At 49.0% G+C, this 26,161-nt stretch overlaps 7 protein-coding genes across 7 annotated transcripts, besides 1 other annotated feature; 5 read left to right on the forward strand and 2 right to left on the reverse strand.

Moving 5' to 3' along the window:
* Positions 1 to 26,161: part of a sequence feature (contig 1.42 328..99573(1)) that runs on past both edges of the window.
* Positions 3,257 to 5,270, forward strand: fbx15 (the record flags this gene model as incomplete). The annotated part of the gene is made up of 4 exons (XM_655017.1): positions 3,257 to 3,406; positions 3,459 to 3,896; positions 3,941 to 3,985; positions 4,113 to 5,270. The coding sequence occupies 4 exons, from the start codon at positions 3,257 to 3,259 to the stop codon at positions 5,268 to 5,270; spliced, it is 1,791 nt and encodes a 596-aa protein (XP_660109.1).
* ANIA_02506 (uncharacterized protein) lies at positions 10,361 to 12,153 on the forward strand (the record flags this gene model as incomplete). Its single annotated transcript, XM_655018.1, has 5 exons — positions 10,361 to 10,512; positions 10,611 to 10,771; positions 11,020 to 11,334; positions 11,410 to 11,846; positions 11,899 to 12,153. 5 exons carry the CDS (start codon positions 10,361 to 10,363, stop codon positions 12,151 to 12,153), a joined length of 1,320 nt encoding a protein of 439 aa, XP_660110.1.
* On the reverse strand, positions 13,283 to 14,912 carry ANIA_02507 (ubiquitin carboxyl-terminal hydrolase; the record flags this gene model as incomplete). The annotated part of the gene is made up of 2 exons (XM_655019.1): positions 13,283 to 14,854; positions 14,910 to 14,912. The coding sequence occupies 2 exons, from the start codon at positions 14,910 to 14,912 to the stop codon at positions 13,283 to 13,285; spliced, it is 1,575 nt and encodes a 524-aa protein (XP_660111.1).
* On the forward strand, positions 16,557 to 18,435 carry ANIA_02508 (cysteine desulfurase). The gene is made up of 2 exons (XM_655020.2): positions 16,557 to 17,729; positions 17,922 to 18,435. Exons 1-2 carry the CDS (start codon positions 16,629 to 16,631, stop codon positions 18,342 to 18,344), a joined length of 1,524 nt encoding a protein of 507 aa, XP_660112.1. The 5' UTR covers positions 16,557 to 16,628; the 3' UTR covers positions 18,345 to 18,435.
* ANIA_02509 (indoleamine 2,3-dioxygenase) lies at positions 19,785 to 21,925 on the forward strand (the record flags this gene model as incomplete). Its single annotated transcript, XM_655021.1, has 4 exons — positions 19,785 to 20,075; positions 20,154 to 21,295; positions 21,411 to 21,417; positions 21,545 to 21,925. 4 exons carry the CDS (start codon positions 19,785 to 19,787, stop codon positions 21,923 to 21,925), a joined length of 1,821 nt encoding a protein of 606 aa, XP_660113.1.
* ANIA_02510 (DUF218 domain protein) lies at positions 23,957 to 25,017 on the forward strand (the record flags this gene model as incomplete). Its single annotated transcript, XM_655022.1, has 4 exons — positions 23,957 to 24,042; positions 24,134 to 24,241; positions 24,358 to 24,409; positions 24,487 to 25,017. 4 exons carry the CDS (start codon positions 23,957 to 23,959, stop codon positions 25,015 to 25,017), a joined length of 777 nt encoding a protein of 258 aa, XP_660114.1.
* ANIA_02511 (spindle checkpoint protein MAD2) lies at positions 25,121 to 26,140 on the reverse strand (the record flags this gene model as incomplete). Its single annotated transcript, XM_655023.2, has 7 exons — positions 26,032 to 26,140; positions 25,959 to 25,984; positions 25,887 to 25,912; positions 25,794 to 25,832; positions 25,720 to 25,748; positions 25,458 to 25,674; positions 25,121 to 25,406 (listed from the first exon to the last, which is right to left on the reverse strand). Exons 1-7 carry the CDS (start codon positions 26,084 to 26,086, stop codon positions 25,121 to 25,123), a joined length of 678 nt encoding a protein of 225 aa, XP_660115.1. The 5' UTR covers positions 26,087 to 26,140.

Raw genomic sequence — 26,161 nt, forward strand, 5'->3', positions numbered from 1 at the left:
AGATAGAACAGTCACTTACCTACCGTTCTCTGGAAGGATCATATTATTTTTCACCAAGGATATGAGGAGCAACGATTTTCAAGGGCTACAGCGTTGAACTTCCAGATAACTACTTTGCAACAATACCTTCTAATTCCCATAAATTTCGAGCCGGTACGCAAGAGTTCCAGTCAGAATTGATCAAGGGACATCAAAGTTTCTTTCGAGGTTGATTTGATTGCGAATTCCATGTCGACGTGAAAAGATATCTCACCTCGCCTATCTATTCACTTTACTTATCATAATGTGCTTCACTACTCATCTGCCTAAACACCGTTGTGTTATGCTCTATTATCAGTGATCAGTTACCAGTTCAATGCTTGATAAATTTAATAGGAGTCGTCAATCCCAAACTCAGATCAGACGCACCAATACGTGCCAGACCTACATTTCTCCCTAAGCAATTATGCACCGCGACGTCTATACCATCAGGACCTCGAAGAGCTAGAGCTTGGGACCGGGCACGACGAGCTGCCGGTTCCATACAGAGACAGAGAAATCCCACACCCATCCCGCGTCTACCGTCCTGAACCAAAGCTAGCAGGCGCCGTACACCGGCCGGTCGGTATATGTATGCATTGATTACATCAATCGTATTTCGCTGCCATACTATGTCATGCTATCTATATCCATGACCAACCCCAAGACGAACCAATGTCTTAAAGACAGATTATTGTGAAGGCCTTCTTCTTTTCCTTGCCTTTCTTTTTCCGATTTTTCTCTTCTTTTCTTTATTTTCTAAACACGGTATAGATAGGAGATATTGTATAGCACATTGAATAGCAGAAACCAGAGATACAACTAAGGGTTAGCTCTGTCCTCTATATATTGAATCTCTGACGGTGTAGCGATGCAACAGGCGAGTAGACGATCGTATTTGCTCTACTGACGCCACCCCCACGTTCTTTGCTGCGGTCTGCAGTGTCCATGTCATCAGACATTACTTTGGGATAGCACTGTTGCGCCGCCGGCCAGGAAATGAAGGCTTGACCTTGTTCGATTATACTAGCGGTTGCGGCGGCAGAGGCGCGAACTCATACCGTTTGACCACGTTCATGAACCTAGATCTCGTTGGTGAACTCTATCGCGCAGCATCTTCACCTCTTACGAACCTAGGAAGGTCTTATTATGGTTTTGGGTCCCCGGTGAGAGAAGAGTCGCGAAACAGACAGGGAGGTCGGTGGCTTGAGATTCGTGGCAAAGCAGTGTAGTAAAATGTTGGAATGATCGACGCTTGCATCAAAATGCCGACATTCTGACCTACATGAGTCGAAGCTTGTTTTGGAATGTATATGCTTAATAAGGGGTGTTTGAACCCTCGCGTATACGGGCCGGTCGCCGATACCGCCAGCAGGTTCCTACCTAAAAGGCTGCGACATTCCCAAGAGATCTGCGGCTTCTAGAAGGAAGATTTTATTCTAGAATATTTCTCGAACTATTCCCGAATCCTTCTAGAATCGTTCTCGAACACTTCCATGCTGAGCATTGCTCATGGGGTCGAAATTCCGGGGGGAAAAAATCCAGAAACGAACCCAATACAGAAGAGGGGAAGCAATTCACCCGGGTTAAAGCTAATGCATGAGCTGTGGGCAACGGGCGGTTGATGAAAGTACCCAGGACAATCCTGGCGGTTAGAATAGCCAGCTAATAGTAAGTCGGGCTCCTCACATTACAACTGTGCGTTGCTCTGCCAATCTTCCGCGCCAAGTCACACAACGGCAAGGCTGTGAAGCATATACCCCTCTTGCTTAACGGCATGGGCCAATCTAGAAGGAAGAGATGCCTGCGCTGCCTGCGCTGCCTGCGCGGCCTGCACATGCCACCATGTTTGGTGGTCCTAGTCTTCGGTCTCGTCTAGAATTGCGCCGAGTATTTTCGTCTCTGGGTGAAGCAAACAAGGAAAACCTCATGCGATCGTACTAGAGCCTGCGAACACATGTAGAAGCAGCAAGGATGATCGAAGAGTCTTTGCAAGCCCCGCATGGACATCTTCTTTAAACCTTCTCTAGGGTCATGCGGTCTAACAGATCACGGTAACTGAAGTTATTCATCACTGATAATCACTGATGATCACTGATGATCACTGATGAGTGATGATTACTGTTGTTGCAGTCAATGTTTGAGCTATATTACGTTATCTTGTGTGATTGGCTGCGGGGCGGCAGGTAGATGCTGTTTCCTGGAAAACCGAATGCAAATGTAGACTATCCAGAAAAGGAAAGGTATCTGCAGGTTTCTTTATACATAGATAAGAGCAAGGACTTGTGATACCAAATGCAGGCCTTTCTCTTCAAACCTTGTCAAACCTTGTAAAACCAGCACTGCCCCATGAGCATTGAGAAACACGACCGTGCCACCGTAAGCAATCGTCACAAGACCGCGGCCTACGGCCGCCAGCAGACAGATGGCAAAGTAAACTTTTTGAATTCCAAATCGGAAACAAGATGCAGCTAAGGTACAGAGCAGCGATCAGAAAGTCGCGCAAGTGTACAGATGTCGTCAGGCACACAGCCTGTTTTGGGATGCCAACCTGGACGCCAGCCTGGACGCCAGCCTGGGATCCTTCTTTGAGCAGGCTTGAAGTGCAGAGACCATAGCTGAGGTTATGTAGGTCGAAAATAGCAACAGCAGTGACGATGTTTGCCATCGATGCGATGGTGGTGGCCTGAGGCCAGCATCATTCCAGCGGCAATCGCCACCGATGTACTGGTGGCTGGGATATGGCAGCTGGGGAATTCATACCGTAAGCTGGTAATAAAGATGGGGGATAAAAAGTGCGGCTCTAAGAAAGGAGGAGAATTGGAACGAATTGGAAGCAAAATGGGAAACCTTCAGTCGAGAAGATCGGTAATTTAATATATTTAGACAAGGCTGAAGACAATGACGAGAATGTATGCTGGGCTGACAGGAGAGAAGGGGGGAGGCCAAGCGCGGATTCGGCTAGGAAATTGAGGCTCTGTGTCTCATTTTCTCAATGCGAAAATCACATTCGGTGTGGAGCCAGGAGTTTGCCAACTCTAGATGATTCATTTTCTTGTTAGCCGATCCTGTTGAGCCTCAATTTAGTGACTTAAAGGCTCATGCACACGGCGCATACTCATTCTCCACAACACCGGCCTGGGACAGTGTTACTCCAATGTCTGACGCGCCCTGACGGCTCCGGTACGTCTCTCCCTTAGCTCGTAGGCCGTCTCGTCCGCTTTTTTGGTCAGAGAAAATGACCAGGAACCTGGACTCCATCCCCTACGATGTCTTCTATCAAGTGGCCTCCAAGCTTGATTGTCATGACTTCATCCATCTCAGCAGAGTCAATCGCGCACTCCATGAGTTGACAAATAGCGACTCTATTGCTCGGAACACAGTTAGAGTATGCCACATTGGCCCCCGTTTCCTCTGGCAAAATACTGATTCGATAGTAGAGCGATCTACTTCATACAAGAGAAGGGAAAGAGGCCGACCGGGCCAAAGCTGGTTACCGCAAAGCCATCGGGCGTCTGTACGACGTCAAGGAATCCTTTGCCACTGCTCAACCCTACTCGGCATCGATTCTGGCATACGGGAGCTCGTTCCTCTACGCGGGCGGCTCGCTTTGTTATATCTATAATGACGAGATTCGCGCTCTGGACGTGCGTGGTGCCAGCCGCGTGGAACAAGTCCTGAATCTCCCCAATGTCCTACGCCGTGCAGTCCCTGAGTGCAATCCGGAGACTGGGATGGCCCATATCTCCCTCTTGAACTATAGCAACTGGGTCGTTGCATTCTTGGTGGCGACCCCCGAGATTCCGGGAGGCTGGATCCTCGCGGTCGACCTCCAGCGCCGGTCGACGTATGGAAAGAGCGGTCGTCTCAGGCTGAAAGTACATATTGAGTCAACAAACCGGCTGTTTATACGACATAACAGGTCGTATCTCTACTATGGGACTCATTCGGCAATGGGGACTCGCGGGTACAATCAATGGGAAGTGAATTGTGCAGACCTCAATACGGGCAAAGTCGCAAAGCCAAACATGATCGTTTTGGATAACTTTGCTGGTAACGAAATTGGCCAGACGGTATGCTTTGAAGTCTATCAGGATCATCTATACGCCATTTCCACGTTGGTGGATTTTGAAGAGGAGGAAGTGGATTGGACCTCATACTACGTCTGGATCTGCCTGGACCCTAGCCTCAAGTTATCCAAGGAAGGTATCAAGACTCATCGAACTTGGCGTCGGCAGCATCGTGAAGGTCCAATCAATGATACCTGGTCGGATCTCTCGCTCAGGGAAGACGAAGCAACGGGGCAACTTATGATCCTTGAATGCCGCCGGGAATGGCGAGACGGTGGCAGCGAGAATTGTAGGACATACTACGTCCAGCCTCTACCTGCCCCGGCCGACGTGGACAAACAACAGCCGCCAGCAGATTATTACTTGAAAACGCCTCTACCTGACGAGCCCCTCACCAAAACTCTGGACCCGTCATCCAAGCCTAACTATGAGCCTCCACGGAAACGACTCCGCAGACACTATCACTCAGAGTACGACGGAGGTGTTGAACCGAAACCGAGGCGCGATTTCATACTAGCCAAAACGAAATTCCGTTCATACAATATCTCCGCATCCAGCTATATTGACCTCGTAAATGACCCGCTCCCCAGAAGCGTTGGCGGCGGCGGCCTTGTACCTCGGGATCGAATAAGGGTACGCGTGGTATCTCGGAAGCGAAAGTGTCCCATCGACGAGGAAGGTCTTGAGGAGAAACCGGGGCTCCTGTTCAAGCGTGAACTCAGCGAACCAGACGGACGCTTAGTAGAGAACAGCGAAGAGCGCTTTGAAACTCGAGGCATCCATCTCTGGCCCCCGGATGACGCTCCACAAGAGCTGAACCACTTACTCTGTCCTTCGAAACGGACCGGCCAGGTTCACGCCTATGCTGACGATCGTTCAATTGTATATTCTGTCAACCAGGATGATCGCAATTCCACTGACCAAGCGATTGTCCTCATCAACTTTGACCCTACCCTGCGGCTCCCGGGCCTCAAGCGGTTGAATCTTGGCAGGCAATCTGACACCCCTGAAAAGGCGGAGGCAGTTGGTATGGAAAGGCCTCAGGCCAGCGATATCGGACAGCAAGACCGGGCATCCATGCACACACCTATTGCGGGAAAGCGAGCGAGCCAAACCTTGCCAGCTGTCCGAGAAGAGCGAGCGATGTACCTTGAAATTGCCCGTGGTTTCTGGCTCCGTTAGACTACCAGGCCTGCACTTGCGGACAGAGCCGCTGGCCGCAGGGAGTGAAGACTTGGAAGTGGAAATGCACAGCCACCAGGCAGCAGGATTGGACTACGGTACGAGTAGCGTATAGCAGATGGTAATCCTAACTAAATTAAGTACAGGCGTACGAGCCACATCAGTTTACATCAGTTTCCTTCATACAGTCAATGACACGCAATGAAACGCATATGCCCTTCCTAGTCGATGCAGAACACCAGCCAATGCCAGCCAGGCAAACAAAGCCAAAGTACACAAATCACCTCCTCGCCCAGCCAAGTTATCCGTCTGAATAATATCCTGCGTACAGATGGTGTGGGTAGCGGGTCCTGACGGACTGGACTCAGCCTCGTTTAGAGGCTAAGTCTAATAAGGTAAGCCTATTCGGAGTGAATATGGCAGAATGCACCTTTTGGCTCATAGACGGGTTCGTGACTGACCATATAATTTTACTCGGGCCCATTTGCCGTATCCATCGAACAGTCATATGCAACGACTGTAACGGCACTGCAGAGCAGACAAATGCAGATCGAAGGCCTCTTGGTTGAAGGTCTATCCCTTCAATCAGCGGCGGCCTGGCACAGACTTCAGTCTCAGCGTGGCGAACTCCAGTCACGCCACAAATAGGAATACTTTTGTGGCACCGACCTCGCTCTCTTACGGCCACCCTGCATATCACGCCGATAGTTGCCGTTCTGGTTTTCGAGATAGGAGTGTTGACGTTCGGAGCTGCACAAATGTCATCAACTCCACTTTTAATTTACACAACATGCGCCATCGGTCTACTCTGAGTATATACGGCCTTCCGTCAGCGAATCCCCGAACCTCGCCGCTGCCACTTGAGCCGCTTCTCCAAGTCCCAACCACCGATTGAACTCTCATCTTCGCCTTATAAAAGTTGGCGCTAGCAGTTGAGGCTGAGACTCAGACTCAGAACCAGGACAAGACCAGACGAACCATTGGGGCACTTGAGTCTTGTCTTGTCAGTGACTGTCATCAAGCATCTTCCGTAAGCAGACGCCAACGCAGAGAAGAATCAAAACAGGCGGTCAGGGTATGATCATGTGCGGTGTATGTAGACCCCATCCTACAGAAAATAACGCAATCTATGTGAGAACGCGCAGTCCTCTACCTCTGCTTTGTATCAGTGATGAGCAAATCCCAGAGATTTCTCGTTTTCTTCCCCGCTTCGACGGCATCTTCAGCATGGCTAACGAATACGAGCCCTGGCGGCCCTATGGAGAAGGTTACGTGGAGTATCGGCCATGCTACCGGCTTAGGCTCCTTCATGCAAGCCAGTTACGGTCCTACACTTGAACGGGCAAGCTAGCCTTCCAAAAGATCCAGTGAGTTGCTTGCTATGGTTAAGCCTAGACCGAATCTTTGGCTTAGGCTCGGGCATGGCTCGTACACTGTCCCGTTTGGCTCCATCACGGGAGAGCCTCAGTGAGGCTACTGATCGTTCGACATACTATGATTGGCTGATTTCAACGGGATGCCAACGTCAATGCACATCTTGAGGATTCCATACCAGTCTGTTCCGTCTTGGTCAATCTCGGCTGCGGACTGTAGTGGATTGGCTAACCCAACGAGGCTTATCGACGTCTTAACCATGCCAAATCGTCAGGTTTCACCGCTGACACACCAAGTATTGTGGCGTTCGAGTTCTTGCCCGACTATAAACAGATTTCCGGCTGAAGTGGATAACGAGCTTTACCAGTGCCGCTGGTCAGATTAGGTAGTTGGATGCATATCGACGTAGATCTTTCGCACTCCAAGGAAAATGCTCACCTGTCGTGTCAGAAACTGCACTTGATCAAATTAGAATGTTTCACATCAATGGTCCCTCGGTTCAGCGTCTGTGCCTTTTGGGCCCCCAACTATGTGCTTCCATTGCACTGCTGAGGCGTGATATGAAACATAACACAAAACAGTTAATTGACCAGTCACTTGTTACAAGATGTTGTTTGTTCAAAGTTGTGAGACGAATTTTTGCTAGCCTCTCTGCATTTGAAAAGGATGGCAAGATGCAGCGAAGAGCAGATCTGTCACATCACTTTCAGAGCACGATACTGAGGAAACCGCATGCATCTTACAAGCCACTGCTGCGCATACATTCTGAAGTCTGTTGCGTACCAATCGGACTAGTCCTTCATACGGCATTCTCTTGGTTATCAGGATTTTTGATGGTCCGGACCCTCAACTGTACGAAGTACAAAAGCCTCAAATCCACGACGGTCCCCAAGAGACTCATGAATGACCCTCAGAATCCTTTTGGCTCTCGAGAAACCAGTATCTACAGATCCTATTGGTATGGCCGTCCAGCACGGACCCGACATCTGGCGTCAGAGTGGGCATGGTAATACGATACTACACTCTGGAATGTTAGATTTGATTATCCTTATTCCCGAGCATCTACTTTCATTGAATAATACAGTTTACCTTCTCATGCACATATCTTTAGGTGCAGGACCTTATGACTCGGATTATCTGCACTTTGACCTCATACCACGCAGAGCACAGACAGAGACACCTAGACAGAGTTAATCAATCCGACGGATCTCTGCCATACCACTTGATAGACATCCACAAACTGGACTCAAGTAACCCGAAAGAGAGTCTAGACCAGGAATTTCATGGCATGACACGGCACGACCTGCCACAAAAAGTAATCTAGCTGGTACCAAACCCTTTGGAAGGGTTCAGGACAGGCTCAAGCTCAAAATAGATGAAGAACTTGACCCGTTTGGACTAGCCTAACAGATTTACCAAGTTACTCCTTGATTAACGACAGATATAACCTACCATAACAAACGTGATAGGTAGGTACAGTAGCAGCAGCAATAGTGGTAATGGATGGAATGAATACGTAGGGTTAAGGATTATATTACACTATCAAGTTGAATAGGAGAGTCCACCCTCGCTTCGACGCTCCTCACGCCCGTTCGGTATTGCTTCCTTCAGCTTACGTGGCCATAAAGGTTTCGGCAAGATTCCAGCAGGCTGTATCTACAATTATCCCAGTGCGGTTGACGTCGAGTTCCCCCTTCACCTTCAACCTTCCGTCAAACAGCCAGAAACATCTTCAATTGTCCAGTGATATGGTAAGAAAAGTCTATCACAGCTATCTGTACAGGTAAACTCGGAGAGCGCTCTTAGCGACTCGTGTCATAGTACTTGAGGCGCGGCTTTGCATTTCTCGTCCATGCTATGTTGCCAACGGAGCCAGTTGCGTTCCAGCAGCTCAACGGCTGGTGGGAAGTGGTATGCCTAGCCAGCAGGGAATGGGGGCGAGTGGAGAGACAGCCGGATACGAGACTTTAGCTGAAGCTTCCTGTTGTTTCTTGTATCTGCTATTGCTGCTCTATTCTAGAGCGTGGCCATTAAGATGGGCTGAACAATTCGAGAACGGACTTGGCTCCTATTTCCTGAGTGAAGATGGGTGGTTTGTCTATAGTACAAGAAGGTCAGGTAAGGAGTATACCAGTTCCTTACTCGGTTTTTTACTGAGCATGTGTTTCTTGCAGAGCGATATTTGGAAGGAGACGGGGGTTTTCTACTTACAATAATTGCTTCTTATGCTGCCATAGCCTCCAACAGTCTCGTCACTACCAGCACGAAGGATGGTGGAAGTCCACTGTTTCTGAGCCACCAGACGGCCCCTGAGAGGCACCTTTGGCTAAGACTTTGCGAGCTTTTCTTCTTGCACGCGCATGATTGTTGATTGGGAATAAAGGCAAGTCCAGACTGTGGACCTGAAAGAGAAAGTGGGTGAGTAGCGAGAAGGGAGATGAAAGAATCGTGTTAAAGAGGAGGAATAAAAAAAAAAAGAGGATGAGAAGGCGCCAAAGAGAGGATAAAGTTGAGTGGATAACACAATGATAGCATGTTTTTCAATGACTTTGACACAAGAAAGGTCCAAAACTACCACGCATACACCATCGCAATTAGGATAGTCGACGTTTGGAACTGGGTCACAATTGCTTGCATGTTCAATTCGCTTCTATAGTTTGTAATCAGGACCGTTGTCAATATCGAATGGGGATGCTCCTTGCCGTTTGGTCTACTGCAACCCATGAGCATCAATTTCTTCCTTGACCACTGTGACCGTCATTTCTTATGGAGCTTTTACCGACCAACAGTACGGACACGAGTTGATCCGCCAGCGCGTTTATATATATGTCGGCCTGTTACGAAAGCAAAGTTCCTTTCTAGACAGTCGTGCCGGCTCTCGGAAGAGTGCATAGGCCTTCTTACTTCTATTCGTACGATGATCAAGCTTAAGTTGCTAGCAATACTGCAGGAACATACGAAAGGCCTATACATTGTACCACGAGACCTCCTGCCGTGAGGACATGCGCCGCATTACCAACCTCAACATCCAGCAGCTTCGACTGCCATTCTTTAAACTTGCTGTCATTCAAGTTTTTCGTATGTTTTCTTAATCGACTGGAAAAGAACGAAAGAGACGAAGGACCTGTACAGACTTTTGGAGTATTTCCCGGCAGACACCTCGTTGAATTGCGGCCTTTTAAGCACGATTCTAAGAGAGCCACAAGGAGATTTGAAAAAATACCCGGGAGACAGATGGCAGAAGATTGCGATTCTCCCTGCAAGTTGAACCCTCGCAACGAACGGGTCTAATGGCTGCACAAAGAAGACCTTCAGTTCAAAAGTGTGCTCTAGTTATTGAAGAATGCAGGTTGAATCATGATCCGGCTGGTTCATAGTATGCTAATGCGAAAATAACATACAGAGTATTCTATCCAAATGATTCTTGTGTTTCCTGCAGATTGCTTCAGCTCAGCCAAATAGGACGAGTGCGTCAGACAATGCAGCTCGGCCGGGAGCAACTAGCTGTCCTTGAATGTCTTGTTGAGATACGGCAGGAAGCCGTACGCTTTCCCCTAAAGCCATCTCCGTTCTCTCTTGATCAGGACCTTCTTTTGGCTTGTCCAAAACGCGAAACGTCTTCGAGAGACTAAATGACTCCGGATTGATTCCTCCTCAATTACCAGTTCCATGAGGTAGCCAGCCTCGACGCTCCAATAACTGCGCCTCATGTCCACATGCGTACCCCGGAAAACATCGCTGCTTTCATGTATCAGACGGCCGTAGACATCTCAACGTGTCGAGTCTCTTGTCGGCTGGCGAGTGGCCTGGCCCCGCCCAACTCTCTGTATGGCTTGATGTTGTGGATGTGCGGATCGCAGATGGGCATGTAAGTTCTTGTCAGTTGGTAAATGGTCTTCCATTATATGGTGCTCCAATGCCGATATGGAGTGTTTAATGGCCCCAGAGCTGATATACGAAGCATAGGCTCATTATCGAGCGGTTCAATCTACGCCAATATGCTCCCACTATGGAGAAAACCAAGAGGTTTCTGTACCGCATTCCCTGCAAGGAGATGCTACAGACATTCGTGGCACGCTCTGAGAGGCCAATTGTGTTCGCAATATTGCAGTTCTATTACTTGGATTGTAAAAGCGTCAAATGGCCTTCCTAATCCGTATCGGAAACGCCTGCCCCATCTGACAGTGACAGGGTTCAAAATGCTGATAAGCGAATCCTCCATTTCGATATTACACTGAAGCTGCAAATTCCGCTTACTCTAGAAAGACAAAAGGCACGTTTGAATATTTATCTCTATAATGCGGGTTTTTCTGTGAGTTCGCCAGCAATATTGTTCTACTACCCGGCCCTGACTGGTGCAGTCTTGGCGCTACAGGCTATATTGGAGGCGAAGTCCTTCACGCACTAGACAATACTCACCCCGAGTATGAAATCGCAGCGTTGATCCGAAACACGGAGAAGGCGAGTAAGGTCGTCGCAGCTTATCCTCGAGTCAAGGTGATCAGTGGCAACCTGGACGATACTTCTGTCATCGAGGAAGAAGCCAAGAAGAGTGACATTGTTATTCGTGCGTTTGTGCTTTGCTTTACACGTCTTGCTGTGATTCTGACAAGCAAGTTAGATGCCGCAAGTAATAAGCACATTGCTAGTGTGGAGGCCATTGCCAGAGCGTTGAAAGACCGACGTGACGGTAAGCCTCTGCTTTTACTCCTTCCCACAACGAATAGCTAAAGAATAAATGCAGCATACTACGTCCAGGTCACAGGTGCCAGTGTCCTTGGAGGCCCCGAGATCGACTCCAATGCCTATGGCGAGCTATCAGACAGAGTCTACGATGACCTCGGCGGAATCCAAGCCGTCCGCGACTTGATTCGCATATACCCGGACCGCCGTGCTGTCGACAACTTCATCCTTGGTCTTGCCGGAAGCGGTCCCAGAACGGCAATAATATTCCCGCCGATTATCTTCGGCACCGGCAGTGGACCGGTGAACCAGCGGAGCATTCAAGTTCCTTCAATAGCTAAAAACGCGCTACAGGAAAAGCAAGCTGTTTATGTTGGCCAGGGTCTGAGCCGGTGGGGCGCAATCCATATCGCGGACCTTGCACAGCTGTTTGTAAAACTTGTTGAGAAGGCTGTTAACGGTGGAAATGATGATTTCTGGGATGAAAACGGACTATACTTTGCCGAGTCTGGGGAAGAGGTATGCTCTCATGTACAGGCATCGGTTCCAACCGTACGCTGACCACCAATAGGCTTTCAAAAATATAGCTGGCCTTGTCGCTGAGGAAATCTACAAGCTGGGATACACCGACAAGCCGTGCTCAGTTCGCTCTATCACACCGCAGGAGTGCGACAGTTTGTTCTTTGCCCATGGGGCTGTGGTCCTAGGTACCAATGCGCGTGGCAGAGCTCTACGTGCTCGGAAGCTGTTGGGATGGGAGCCAGTCAAGGGGACATTAGGAGACTATATTGCTGAGACTGTTGCTGCTGAAGCCAGGACACTTTAATATGAAGATTTTTAGCAGTTCTACGATATAGCATATAGACCAGATGATGTTTCGGAGTTCCACTATTTTTTTTATCCTGGTATGGCTGGTACATGTCGAGATACGTATCTTATTGACAATCGGGTGTCTTGCTAGCTCAATTTGGACTCTTTCGCTAGAAAAATAAGTAACGAGCCACTACTGAGTAAGGCGGCGTCAAGCGCTGAGAGTCTAGGTAGTTGAATCCCAGTTTACTGAGTCAGTGGTTGCGTGAACGTTGGAGTCGTATCTTCCCGTCTTGTCAAACAGGAAAGCGAGTCCGATGCCCAGGCGCCCGCTGACCCGCCAATTCTAGGGCTATTAACATATGTCTCTGAAATTTCATATAAGGATGCTTGTTGGGTACATTTTACTAGAGAAGGAGACATCCTGTTGCAGGGCTAGCTATGTCAAGACGTGCATGGCAAGACGTGCAAGGATACTCCCTAGCCTGACGAACCCTAAGCGCACTATGTATATATATTCCATAAAACGGAATAAACCTATATACATTATGACAGGCAAAGAATCAGCCGTCTACTATAATAATACTTCAACTTGAACTTTAAAAATAATTCAAGTATCTCTGGTCAGACTAGGAATACTGTCCAGCAAATATTCCAGAGCCGTCTAGATCACTCTTCCCCCAACCCTTCTCAGGTGGTCCCATATTAAGCCCTTAATACTGATAATAGCCCTTGGGCAGGTTAGCTAGGGTTTTAGGACATAACTTTACTAGGTAGCTGGCGAGGGCTGATGGGATTATAGAGATGATTTCGTTCCCTTGAGTGAAACATACCGGAGAGGATGGTTTGGGCTTGCTTTTCTCAAACAGAACGTCTATGCTATCTTCAGAACAGGCGGTCATTCCTACCTCTTTGACAGAGTTTTTGGTGTCGTCGTTCCCGCCACTCATGTATTGTTTGTGTCGTTGCTTGTTTCTATCCGCGCCAGTATCTGCCGTGAAAGCTGTAGCATTGTGCGCGCTGTTGCTTCTGCTGTTACTCGTCGCATACTTCATATCACTGCTTACATTTTTGTTTGTAGCATTGTTCATAGCTTCATCAGTCTGTTGTTGCCAGTGCCGGGATTTTCACCATTATCTGTGCTGTTAGTAATGTTGGTCTGCTGGGAGTCCGGAGCCTCTTCTGCAGTCTCTAAGCCTCTTAAGCTCGTATAGCTCCCGCCGGGTTTCTGAAAGTTCCTGTTCGAGCCTCATCTTTTCGATTGCGAGGTTTCGTGATTCTGGAAGCTGCCCAGGCTGTAGTGGGACCCTCGCTCGACCGCTAAGCCAGCCAAGCTCTACATGACGAGCCTGGATCTGGATATCAAGTTCGAACCTGTGCAGTGGCAGCAGGCTAGCAACATTTCTCTCGGAAACTGGCATTGATGGCGGTGCGTTTTCCTCTCCCTTGTCCTTCTCGGCAATTACCGCATAGACCTGGAATGCTTTTGGGTCATGCTGCTGTTTGCTACTAACAAGCTTCCAAAGGTTGTTGTAAGTAACTGGTGGCTTGTCGTCGTCAAGAAATGCCCACCGTCCGGTGCCGATTTCTCTCACGCCGACGGTATAATGTCCGGCTGTCAGGCTAGGACCTTGGTGGAAGATGACTGCCTTCACATTGTACTTGATCGAAGCCTGACCCTCTGGTAACACGGAAGAGAGAACTTCAAACTCGTCCTCGAGCTTGAATGCACGGAGTGACTTCTGATTCTGGACCGTTCGCTCAATTTGGAACATGAGCACCTCGGGGGCAAGTTCCAATCGTCGTTTGCGGACGGCTCTCTTTTCCAGATCACCGCATTCGCAGAAGTTGTCAGATATGATATCCTGATTCCAGGCCCAATTAATCATGTCTTGGAACTTGGGCACGAATGTAGTCCTAGGTGGTAGCGGCAAACCGACATACATGTAGTAATCCGCGGCACCCAAGTTCCTATATCTGGGGCAGTTTTTGCATTGCTCGAGGTCTTGTATCCTGCTGACAAAGAGACCCATGGGTTGCCCCATGTCGGGGCCCGCAATAGGGTGCGCTGGCAGATGCTGTACCAACCTGTGAAGGGCCTTGATCAGTCTCTCCAGCAGCTCAAAGACATCCTGCTGAGACCCCGATGTTGCCCAGTTCCCGTCTCTCGTCTTCCGGTATCGTCGCCAAAGAGCGTCCATTGCCCAGTTGTGGAAGCCTTTCACTGTCACCGACGTGCCCTCAACCTGCTTATAAATATAGCAATCCTTATCACGGTTGCCAGAATGGTACCAAGTAAACAGCGTATAAATATTGCAAAGAAGACATCCACTCTTGTTCTCGTTGGGAGACAGCACTTCATCCAGTGGGATCGTGGGACCTTTGCAAGTTGGGTGGTGAGGATATAGGGGGTTATAGCGTAGATGAGTTCCCATGGCCCATGTTCTGAAGGCTGGCGTATGAAGGAGCGCAAGGAGGGCGGCGTTTCGATAGCAGAGATTGTCGCCTCTTGGATTTGCGAACCCCTCGCTTATATTCTGCTTACGCTGCGGAAGCGGAGGAGCTGGGGCAACAGGGTAAACAGCAGGGAATGTATCTGGAGCAAAACTAGTGCCAGCACCAATTGCGGCAAGAAGATCGGGCGTTGCGGCATCAAAAGCAACAGGAGCTAAGTCGAGGCCAGGGCCAGATTGACCGTTGGGATCCTGGTTTACACTCTGTTGATATTAGCCACAAAATACCTCACACCTGTCTTAGTAAAGAATATCTTACCATGTTGAATACTACAGCTTATCAGACACTCAGATTTCGGAATAGCAAATGTATGGAAGCTCGTCGAGCAAGTCGAACGCAAACTCGGCATATCTTTATCTCGTTTGTAGTTTACATTAATTACTGGGTTGAGAGGGAGCTAGCTATATTAATACTAACTGTTATTTCTCGTTATTCTTTGACGAGGACCTTTGAAACCTTGAAGTTATTGGAGATAATGACTGATCGTAGCGGATATTACCATTATTCGATCGAAGATGTACAGCCCTAATTTTAGGTGAGGCGGAGGGAACAAAGGCTTTTCAATGTGACCAACAACACTCTGGTGATTTCGTAGACATTACTGGTTCTATACCTTCTATCATTCTTGTTTACTGGTCATATGCAAATAGATGAGACCAAATTTGTTTCAGCAATAGGGATAATGGACTTTCGGGATGTCTATCAGAGCACCTACTGCAGTCACCAAATTGGTCTTTACTAAATACCTATGTGCAGATATTTCCTACCCTTCTAACAGCTGTCACGACTTAAGGCTTGCCATATTCAGTGCTGTGAAGGAGTGTAATGGTCTACTTATCCGCTCTGTATGATCTAATGTCAGGATACCTAACCACCTCGGGATAATAGGGCATGAGCGAGTTAAAATTGCTAGGACTTTGACTGTAGGTGCATCTAGCCATGTTTTTGAATAAATATACGCATTGAGACTATCCGAGTTTTTGGGCTCTGTTGCTTTACCAATCTGCTTAAAATGCTCTGATCCTATCGTATTGTCTTGTTGCATTACTGTCGCTCCATTGCCACGTTTCAAAGTCAGTCCTCGAAAACTGAATGAGCACCGAATAATCCATTTTCGCTTATAGAGAGGATAGCGGTACAGGGGACTACGCAGCAAAGAGGATTTTCTTGTAAACCCTGTGTCCAGACTGCGATGGCATGATTTCGCCAATTATCTTTTTACCTCTACAAAGAATGTCATTGTTTTTCATCGGCACGTGGATGAGATATAAAGAGTAGGCTCCGCTAGAGTCCCATGTCCCTCTAAAGCCTCGGCAAGATCGAGGACGGGCATCACTGAGAGTTTCGTGGGGTATATCGAAATATGGCCAGGTCTTAATAATCATTTGCAGTTCTCCTTAGGTGTTCATTCATGTCGTCGAGAAATACCTGATTTCTGAGTGCACTTAGAGAACTAGAATAGACTTGTGGCTTATCGGCGCCTATATGTTAGGTGCTGATCAAACACGAGCCATACGTACGTCTTAAATATTTTTTATGTCCATGTTCGGACTCTGTGCTCATTTACTTCAAGGCAGTGATGAAATCGGTCCAGAAATGGTGTCTGTTTCATAAGGGTCAGGATGTAAGAGAGTAGCAAATCCGTGGCTCAACCCAGTCCACTACCTGTCAAAACGACCTCTATATAATGCCCATATAGCGACCAAATATAAGATACAAATTTACATGCCGACGTTAGACCTTAGATATAGATGAAGTGAGGTGAAATGGGAATGCCAGAGATTGGGCTATACTGGAAGTCCGGGGTTCGGGGTCGGGGTCGGACATACTGATCGGGGGTAGCGGCTTGGCATGATATAACCGCCGAGAGCGTTCCCGACTTTTTTCCCACGTCACAGTCAGCGCCTCTTGCCTTCTCACACTCCTCCTCACACCTTGCTGACTCTTTTATGTGGAGGCTATAAACTGCTTTCCATCATGTCTAGTGTGGCTCCTTTTGCCTTGAAACAGGCCTCAAGAGCCTATGCCCGCCGGCTGACGGCGGCACAGCACGCCCTTCCCTGGAGGGCGCTCGCCACCCCTAGCTATAGGACCTTCGTCTCGGAGACCAAGGCTGGAAATGCCCAAGTCTCAGTCGACACGGCCATCAAGCAGGAACAGAAGGATTTTTTGAAGCAGACTGGCGTCCAGCCGCAAAATGCTGAACTTCCCGCCTCCGGTATTACGGGCGATACCGCTATGAGCCCGGCTGCCGGCATCCTCAAGCAGGCTACGATCATGGACCAAGGAACACGACCGATCTATCTTGATGCGCAAGCTACCACCCCGACCGACCCCCGCGTTCTCGACGCTATGCTTCCGTACCTCACCGGTATCTACGGCAACCCGCATTCACGGACGCACGCATACGGATGGGAGTCTGAAAAGGCCGTGGAGCAGGCCCGTGGATATGTTGCGAACTTGATTGGGGCTGATGCGAAGGAAATCATCTTCACGAGTGGTGCGACCGAGAGCAACAACATGAGTATCAAGGGTGTGGCGCGGTTCTTTGGCCGATCCGGAAAGAAGAAGCATATCATCACCAGTCAGACTGAGCACAAATGTGTTCTTGACAGCTGCCGACACCTTCAGGATGAGGGCTTCGATGTGACCTACCTTCCTGTTCAAAGTAACGGTCTGATTAAGCTTGAAGATCTGGAGGCTGCCATGCGTCCGGACACTGCTCTTGTCAGTATCATGGCTGTCAACAATGAGATTGGCGTTGTTCAACCGCTAGAGGAGATCGGAAAGCTTTGCCGCTCCAAGAAGATCTTCTTCCACACCGATGCCGCTCAGGCCGTGGGCAAGATTCCGATCGATGTTAACAAGATGAACATCGATCTCCTGTCCGTCTCTAGCCACAAGATTTACGGCCCGAAGGGAATCGGCGCTTGTTACGTTCGTCGTCGACCCAGGGTTCGTCTCGAACCGATCATCTCCGGTGGTGGACAGGAACGAGGTCTGCGCAGCGGTACTCTGGCTCCCCACCTGGTAGTTGGATTCGGTGAGGCTTGTCGTGTGGCCGCTCAGGATATGGAGGTAAGCTGCCCTGAGCGATAGTTGCATTTGACGATGATTATTTGCTTTTGATTTTGGTCTCAAGAAGTCATGGGGGTAGCTACACGCTCCGCGTGTCCCTTGACGGATGAAGAATACAGCAGGGGTGATGAGTCGTATTTTTGCGGATTTTGATTACACATTTGATTTGAGCGTGGCTGACGAGACGTTTAGTATGACTCCAAGTACATTTCGCGGCTATCCAAGCGCCTGACAGACGGTCTCTTGGCCATGGAGCACACCTCTCTCAACGGTGACCCCGAACGCCGCTACCCCGGATGTGTCAACGTCTCGTTTGCCTACGTTGAGGGAGAGTCCCTGCTGATGGCCCTGAAAGACATTGCACTGTCCTCCGGTAGCGCATGTACCTCAGCGTCCTTAGAGCCTAGCTACGTCCTTCGGGCGCTTGGCAGCAGCGACGAGAGCGCCCACAGCAGTATCCGATTCGGAATCGGGCGGTTCACGACAGAGGCTGAGATCGACTATGTGCTGAAGGCGGTGCAGGAGCGGGTGCACTTCTTGCGGGAATTGAGTCCGTTGTGGGAGCTGGTGCAAGAGGGGATTGATCTGAACACAATTGAGTGGAGTGGACATTGATATCAAAACCAGCCGGTTGTCTTTTAGTATATGGCGTTGGATGTAACATATTGTACAGAATGATTCCAATGATACGATCATTAATCCGTTTGAAATTAGGCTGTCTGATCGCTTAACTGCTTTACCGGTTGTTAGTCCATGACTTGTGAATCCATCCATGTCCACTTGGGTAGATTCCAGACTCCCTTAGCCACCTCGTCACGTGAACGGCCGTAGATCAGGAACTCCGGATTTCCACTGCAGACCCGATCCAACCATGGCTAGTGTGAGGCGACCTCCACCTGGCCGAGCTCACCGCAGGCCGCAACGGGGTGGCGTGGGTGGCAGCGAGACGGGCTAGCGCTCGCTTAAGGCTCGGTAGACGAATTCTGCACCCACAGCGCGCCTTCCGGTTCATTCTCTAGCACTTACGCTACCACTCAATCTAAGTTGACCCCTTTCGCTTCCACCCAACGCCTTGCTGGTGCCTCATGCATCTTGACGGACTATATCTATAACGGGCTCTGGAGAAGCTTCGTCTGGAGTAGCTATACAACTATACAACTGGGAACCAGCAAACTTGACTTCCATCTTCCAATTCATCAACAACTTGCTTCTGATTTCCATTCTCGCCCACCTTCCAGACGCTCTTACCCTGGACAAGGCATTCCGTTCAGTAGCCGTCACCCCTCTAAAACTACTCTGTACCATGGAGGCAAATATAATGATCCCGTGCTCGCCTTCCTACTTGGCCCACATGGTTCTCGCAACTGTTCCGACCTGAACCATTCCCTCAGCTATTAACCGCACTTATTAATCACTTCTGATCTTTCTGATGCCGCTCTTTTATCCCGGGACGCCCGAGGTTTCTTTTTCTGTACTCATCTTCACTCTTTCTCCTGGGTTCTGGGACTCCCTTCTCTTCCTCTCAGCCAGGAGCTCGCAGCGTTGACTTAACCTTGAGCTTATCATCGTGCATCGCTCCGTCTTTCTAGGAACAGCCTCTTGTCGTACTCTGTCCTACCTTGTTCTGCATCTGCATCGGGGATATTTCCACGTCCCCGAGGTCCCCCTCAGTCTGGCGGATCTACCCCCGTTGACACCCGGGCTTGACAAATCAGGCCATACGCGTCATATTCCCTCCAGTCTGGACTGGCAGGATTCTTGATTTAACCTCCGGCCACTCGCTACTGTGGTCGTCTTTGCATCGCTTGGCTCTCTTCATTGTCTTACCTCCAGCTGCCAGACTCCTTCCGATGAGCCGTTTATGGTAATTTTGGTAGCTTTGACCTGCTGAGACTATTGTCTACGACTTGTGTTCATGAGTTCCTGGCCCAATTTGTCTACTGCAAGTTGAGGTCTCACCTTCAACGAACACGTGAACTTTCTGTCCTCTGTCCATATTTATACCCCGATTGCTCGCTTCCACCCACTCAAACTCCGCATCCACTACTTTTCGCCATGCTTCCTCCGATTCCCATCCCGGCAGAGTATGGTATCTCGCCAGACACCGGCTTCCTTCCTTCGGAGCCCCCTCTGGAGCATTTACCTGATCCATATTACGCCAAATGGGAATGGATTGTGGCAAACATTCAGGCCCTCCTGCTCAGCAGGAGAATGAGGAGAGTAGTTGACAACATGCCAATTCTATCAACCTCATATCTTCAAGCTGAGCCCGAATGGAGGAGGGCCTATTCGATTTTAGGGTTTATCCTTCATGGCTATGTATGGGGGGGATCTACGCCGGCGGAAGTAAGTGGCCCAACCCCGATGATGATCCATGCTTGGCATTGGCAGTCCCTGCTTGACGGTCCGTGCTAACCATACCAGAGGATACCACCTCAGTTGACTGTTCCTCTCTTCGAAGTATGCGACCATCTTGACCTACCTCCAGTCGCCACTTACGCTGGCTTGGTTCTTTGGAACTTTAAGCCGATTTTTTCTGACGAGCCTATGGATGACCTGGATAACCTCGCCTGTATCAACACCATAACCGGGACCCTGGACGAACAATGGTTCTACCTCGTGTCCGTCGCCATCGAAGCCCGCGGTGGCCCGGCGATATCACTCGTACTCCAAGCCATTGCCGCTGCGCGGGTCGGAAACACCGCCGTCGTTATAGAATACTTGCAAGCTCTTGCAGAGATGATTGATGAGATCGGAGCCGTACTGGAAAGGATGTATGAGCATAACGACCCTTACGTTTTCTACAATAAGATCAGGCCTTACTTGGCAGGAAGTAAGAACATGGCCGATGCGGGCTTGCCGAATGGCCTACTCTATGATGATGGCAAGAAGCCGGAGTACCGTCAGTACGGAGGAGGGAGTAATGCTCAGAGTTCGTTGATTCAGTTCCTCGACATTGCTCTAGGAATCGAACATCGACCCACTGGAGAGACTCGCCCTAGCTCGTCAGAGAATGGTGGCGTCGCTGCAGGCCCACGTCACGGTTTCATCCAGGAGATGCGTTCCTACATGCCAGGTCCTCATCGGAAGTTCCTAGAACACATGGGCGCGGTCGCCAACATCCGAGAGTACGTGGAGGCCCGGCGCTCCAATAAACCTCTCAGCCTTGCCTACGACGCATGTTTGTCAATGCTGCAATCAATGCGGACTAAGCACATCCAAATGGTGTCGCGATACATCATCACTCCGTCGCAAAAGGCACGCGAGAAGCCCTCGCGCCCGGCGAGCTTGAATCTTGCCACCGCTCGCCACAGCGAGAAGCCCGATGGCAGCAAACTACGGGGCACAGGCGGCACTGCATTGATCCCGTTCCTCAAGCAGGCTCGAAACGAGACGGGCGAGCCGATGATTGACTCCTGGGCACGACGTCTGCTGACAACCGGCTCCGTGGAACCCAGCTGGGCCTCGCTGAGCAAACTTGGTGAGCAACCTGATGGAGACCTGAAAGTAGTGGGCCTGGCTGGTACATGGACTGCGGCTGACAGTGAAGGGGGGATTTGCCATTGGTAGACTTAGACTCAACGATACCCGAGCGCGATGCCAGATTTGTTTTCACTTTCACCTTGACTTCACTTTGGGCGTTTTTTGTATGGTTTGTACGTATTATTACATATTCTGCAGTTTAATCGTGAGCGTGTTTGACAAGTTCGAGAGCCTTCTGCCTTGGCTGGGCTCCACGCCTTGTGCGCCATGGGGTACAGCTCATCAGCTGCGGACTAGTAATCAGAGCTCCTCCAACAATCAATCGCATCTAGTCCTGCAATCCCGGTCAAAACTTCCGAAGTTATCCTGTCCCCGCAGAAGGAACTGGGTTGACATTCGAAAAAGCAATGAGAGTCATCCGACCGACTAGTCCCTACTCCGGAGCCGATATTATGTATAAGGATCCTCTAGTTTGCTTGCCCTACATAACCGACCCTTCACGGCCCCTGCCGCTTCGGCACAATATTCCTGGGCCCCGTCCTATATCTGAGGCTAGCCTTCCTGTTTGGACGCCAGGTCGCTCGCGCGATTGCCTCCAATTCCTGTTCCAAGTGTCGTCACAGATAACTCGTGAGCCCCAGACATCAGGATTCAAGTTTGGGACGTTCGCCCAGCTTACCCTCCCAACCCGTCAGACTCCAGACGCACCATGAGTATGCAGATGTAGGTTCGTGTGCAAGTGCAGCCTTGCCACCTGGCGCATGCATCTTCTATTTCTGCACACGTCAAATTCTTGCTTGGCTCTTGCCTATGTCACTCCTATCCTTGCTTCCATACTCTTCTTCGCCTCGCGTTGCTCCGCTTGAGGGATTCCAAACAAGCCCAATTAAGCAGGACCATTGAATTGGTTTTTCTTTTTTCTTTTTTTCTTTTTCGGTAAATCTTATTGTTCGGTATTTCCAGAGCAGTGGCCTGCACGATGCTGGAAAAGTATGTTAGAGCGGGCAATTAGATAATGGCTGATAGACAATAGACAATAGACAATAGACTGGACAATCGACAATGGATAATCGACTAGACAATAGACACCGAGTCATGGAGCTAGCCCAGTGAATCCATGATCCTTGTTACTGTGTCTCCACACAAGCTTTAGAAAGAAACGAAAAGGGCACGGACGCGTGTCTGACCTGGGCATTCTAGGCTGACCTATTGTGCCAGGGTCTAGGGTAGGAACCAGGCAGGTACAACTCATATGTATGCATTGTCCCCCTCAACCTGGTATTTCCACGGCCTTCTGTGTGAGGCTAGGTCAGACCCGTACCCGATCTACCTCCCTGCTAAAGTAGGCCAAGCCCAGGGTAGACCTTCTACTTTTGAATTTGTGTGCAACTACCGCTGTGAAATTCTTCACGGCACCCAGAGTGCATGAATAAACCTAAATAAAGAAGAGGAGACTATGATCAAATGAAGTATGGCCATCTTGAACGAGGCTTGAACGTCAACTTTCCACTACCCATGGAGAGCTACACCCCGTTATAAGGTGCGATAGCGCGCGTTCCAGTGCTGAACAAGATAGTGCTCTTGTTCAAACACGAGGGTTATCTGAGTGCGTACTTTTCGTGACGCAAACGATCTCCGTGGCCGATGTCGGGCTAGAGGGACAAAGTTCAATAGTTCTGTTGCTGTTTGCGATCCTGCGAGGTGACAATTGTGGTCGTAGGAATCCTCCTTCAGCACGGTTGGGGACAGAGACACATCTTCAAATTCAAGCTGACATCAACCATTTGCACGAAGCTGATGGTTTCACCCGCCCCTTGAGGCTGGTTAAGCTGAACCTCCATGAAGACTCACGGCTCACCTCGGTAAATGAAGCAGAGCCACCCGTATCACGCACAGGTGCCAGGCTACAATTGATATATTAGCTAAATGTGGCGCTGATGAAATCAGCGCCAAGGTAGCTGAATAGATAGATCAAGATAGATTCAAAGATTGGGCGAGATCTCATCATGAAGCAGCAGCTCGGTTTCCTATTCGTTGATGGCAGTTGTATAACTGTTGTTGATAGCTACGTCCCAGCAAGAATGGCATTTGGAGTACAGTGGATGCAGACCGTAACTTAGGGCTGAACTCGAAGAAGTGATTGACTCGCAAACAGCCTGGATTCGGCTACTGCTTTTTCTGAAAATTATGTTTTTCCTAGATTATTGATTCATCCATTTCCTTAAAAAAAAATACGCCAAGTATGTTTTTAAGTTATTATATAAATTCTTAATATTTATATAGTTACCTAAGGATTTCCTCGAGTTTATGAACACCAGAGGCTATAGGAAGCCTTGACTTTTTAAACATATTTGAGTGATAACTACATCCCAAAACAAGATACTACACGGTTATGTTTCTCTCTAGCTTTCAGAGTTGATACTGGTCTAGTGGCGCGAAGATCCAACAACTAGGACATCTATAATGTTGGACAAGATCACGTAGATGTTAGTGGGCGTATCTGGGATTTGAAGAAGCAGATGTATAGAGAAAAGGAGTACTATATAACCGATAGCCTCCGTTTGCAGTAGCAGTTGCTTATATCACAGGCTGGCGAACAGGCGGCAACTAAAATGGTATAACTAGCACAGTACCGTAGTGGAGTCCATGGACGGGAACCAATCGGTAGATCATTAGCTGGATTTAACCTCCAAAACAACCTTCCTTCAACCAGCTCAACAGACAATCCCAGCATCAGAATAACAATGCAGATGCCTAACCACCTCATAATTGTCTGCTGCCACGCAATTTACCTCGGTGGGCCGAGTAAAGGTCGCGACGAGGAGGAATGGTCAGTACCGGACCATAATTGGACGGACGCCCATTTTGCAGATGAACAGGCAATCTACGGGAAACGCGTATAGCTAACAAGTCATCGTCAGGCTAATCGAGCGGTTTCAACATGGGGAAACACCGACATTCACAGAGCATGTCAAGGCTGGGATTCGGCTTTTGGCAGGGGATGAGGGGGCGTTGCTTGTTTTTTCTGGGTATGTCTAAGTTACTATCAGGTTTCATTCATTTGTTAGGCCAAATGATTCTTTGTTAAGCACTGCGGCAAGGCTGAAGGTGAAAACGAGAAAGCTGACAATATGCATGGGTGTAGAGGCGCAACGAAACGGCCTGCGACTGAACTGGCGGAAGGGGAGTCGTATTTGGTATGATCGCCCAGCTGAGAAATCTTATAAGCCGGGATGCTACGATGAGAAACGTGAATTCAACTGATCGGTCGCAGAACCTCGCAAGAGATAATGAATTTTTTGGTTACGCATCAAGTATAGACTCAAGCAGGGTAGCAGTTGAAATGCACGCCACGGATTCGTACCAGAACGTGCTCTTCTCGATTCTCCGCTTCCGCCTACACACGGGCAGATACCCAGACCAGGTAACAGTAGTGACGCACGAGTTCAAGCGGGAGCGGTTTATGAGTTGCCATTTTCCTGCTGTGGGGCTGGACAAGCCCGGGAGTGGGAATGTTATTGGGATTAACCCGCCGGAGGAGGTAACACCATTGAAAGAGCTGCTGGACGGGGAGGAAAAAAGAGGACTTGGGTTGTGGAAGCGTGATACGTATGGTGTTGGGGCTGAGTTGAAGGAAAAGAGGATGAAGCGGGGGTGGGTTGACGGCTTGGAGAAGGGGCTGTGGGTTGGTGTAGGGTTGGAGCCCGTGGTGGAGGAGTTGGTCCATTGGAATGGGGGAAGTACAGGGAACGAGTTGTTTCCTAATATAATGGAATTGCCATGGTGCAGAAACATGAAGTACTGATGATAAGTCATTATGCATGAGACAAAGATCTGTCATATACCCGTAAATAGCGTAGAGAATGATAAGAAAAACTCCAAACTCCTGTCTTGATACCATGCCACATCTAATCAGCTAGGCGGTAGCTGACCATGGTTTCCACACGATGGTTATTTGTGCTGAAACTCCTGAGCTGGACTTTCTCAGGGTTCTTGATGTCTTTGGCGTCACTGTCACCCCATTCAACAGGAACATCGGAGTCTGCATCCGCATAAACCAAGACGTTAAATGTGCAGTCTCCATCCAAGACAGGAAGGAACGTGACGGAAGCAGTGATTTGGCGGAAAATGGCTTGGATCTCTTCTTGAATCTGCTTTTCGGTTTTCTCCACTGTTTCGGGCTGGCCGACATCCCTTAAAAAAGAGGTCAGCGAGTGTATCAATTGCGTATCTGATACGACCTACCCCGGCGTATCGTTCTCTTTATCGCCCGACTTCCGGGTTGATTGACTCTTTTGCTTCCCGAATATTTGCACATCAAACTGCCACCGTTCCACATGCTCCCCAGTTTCCTTGTCTGTAATAACCACAACCAACTTGGAAATTTTGCCGCCCAGCATCCACTTGTTCAATTGAGACATAATCTTCTTGATGTACGCTTTCACCTGGTCATCGGCGGTAACTAGACCGGTCAATGAGTGTTCTTGGAACAGGGAGGTCGACTAACCGAGCATGTTCAATCCATATTTCTTGACACTGCGAGAAGTTAGCACAAGTACCGAGTCAAGCGCAAGGACTTACGTTGTGAAATCCTCAGGAGGATACACCCCTCGTTGGAAACTGGAATTGAAGGTCAACACTTGATCGGCGTCGAAATTGCTGAATTGAGCTTACAGAATTGAGTTGATCGAGTATTCAAACTAAAAGACTTAGCATTCATCATGGTACTAGCAGTGTTGCACTCACGAATTCAGCCACAAGCTTCGAAGATCCTATTGCTGGTGAGTTTTTGAAAATGCGGGGACAGAAGAACACTCACCTTTGATGGAGAGCTTGTGGACCTTGTCCTTGGATTTGTCTTTTGAGGTTGACATTTTGTTCGTATATGCTGGATGAGATTAAACACAATATGGGCGTCTGCGTTTCTGTTGCTGAAGGAAGATGAATGA

Source organism: Aspergillus nidulans, chromosome VII, assembly GCF_000011425.1.
Source record: "Aspergillus nidulans FGSC A4 chromosome VII".
NCBI lineage: Eukaryota > Fungi > Ascomycota > Eurotiomycetes > Eurotiales > Aspergillaceae > Aspergillus > Aspergillus nidulans.

Coding starts and splice junctions, on each gene's coding strand:
- ANIA_02508 (XM_655020.2), top strand. CDS start 16,629: ATGTCTAGTGTGGCTCCTTTTGCCTTGAAACAGGCCTCAAGAGCCTAT. Junction 17,730..17,921: donor TGGCCGCTCAGGATATGGAG/GTAAGCTGCCCT, acceptor CGAGACGTTTAG/TATGACTCCAAGTACATTTC.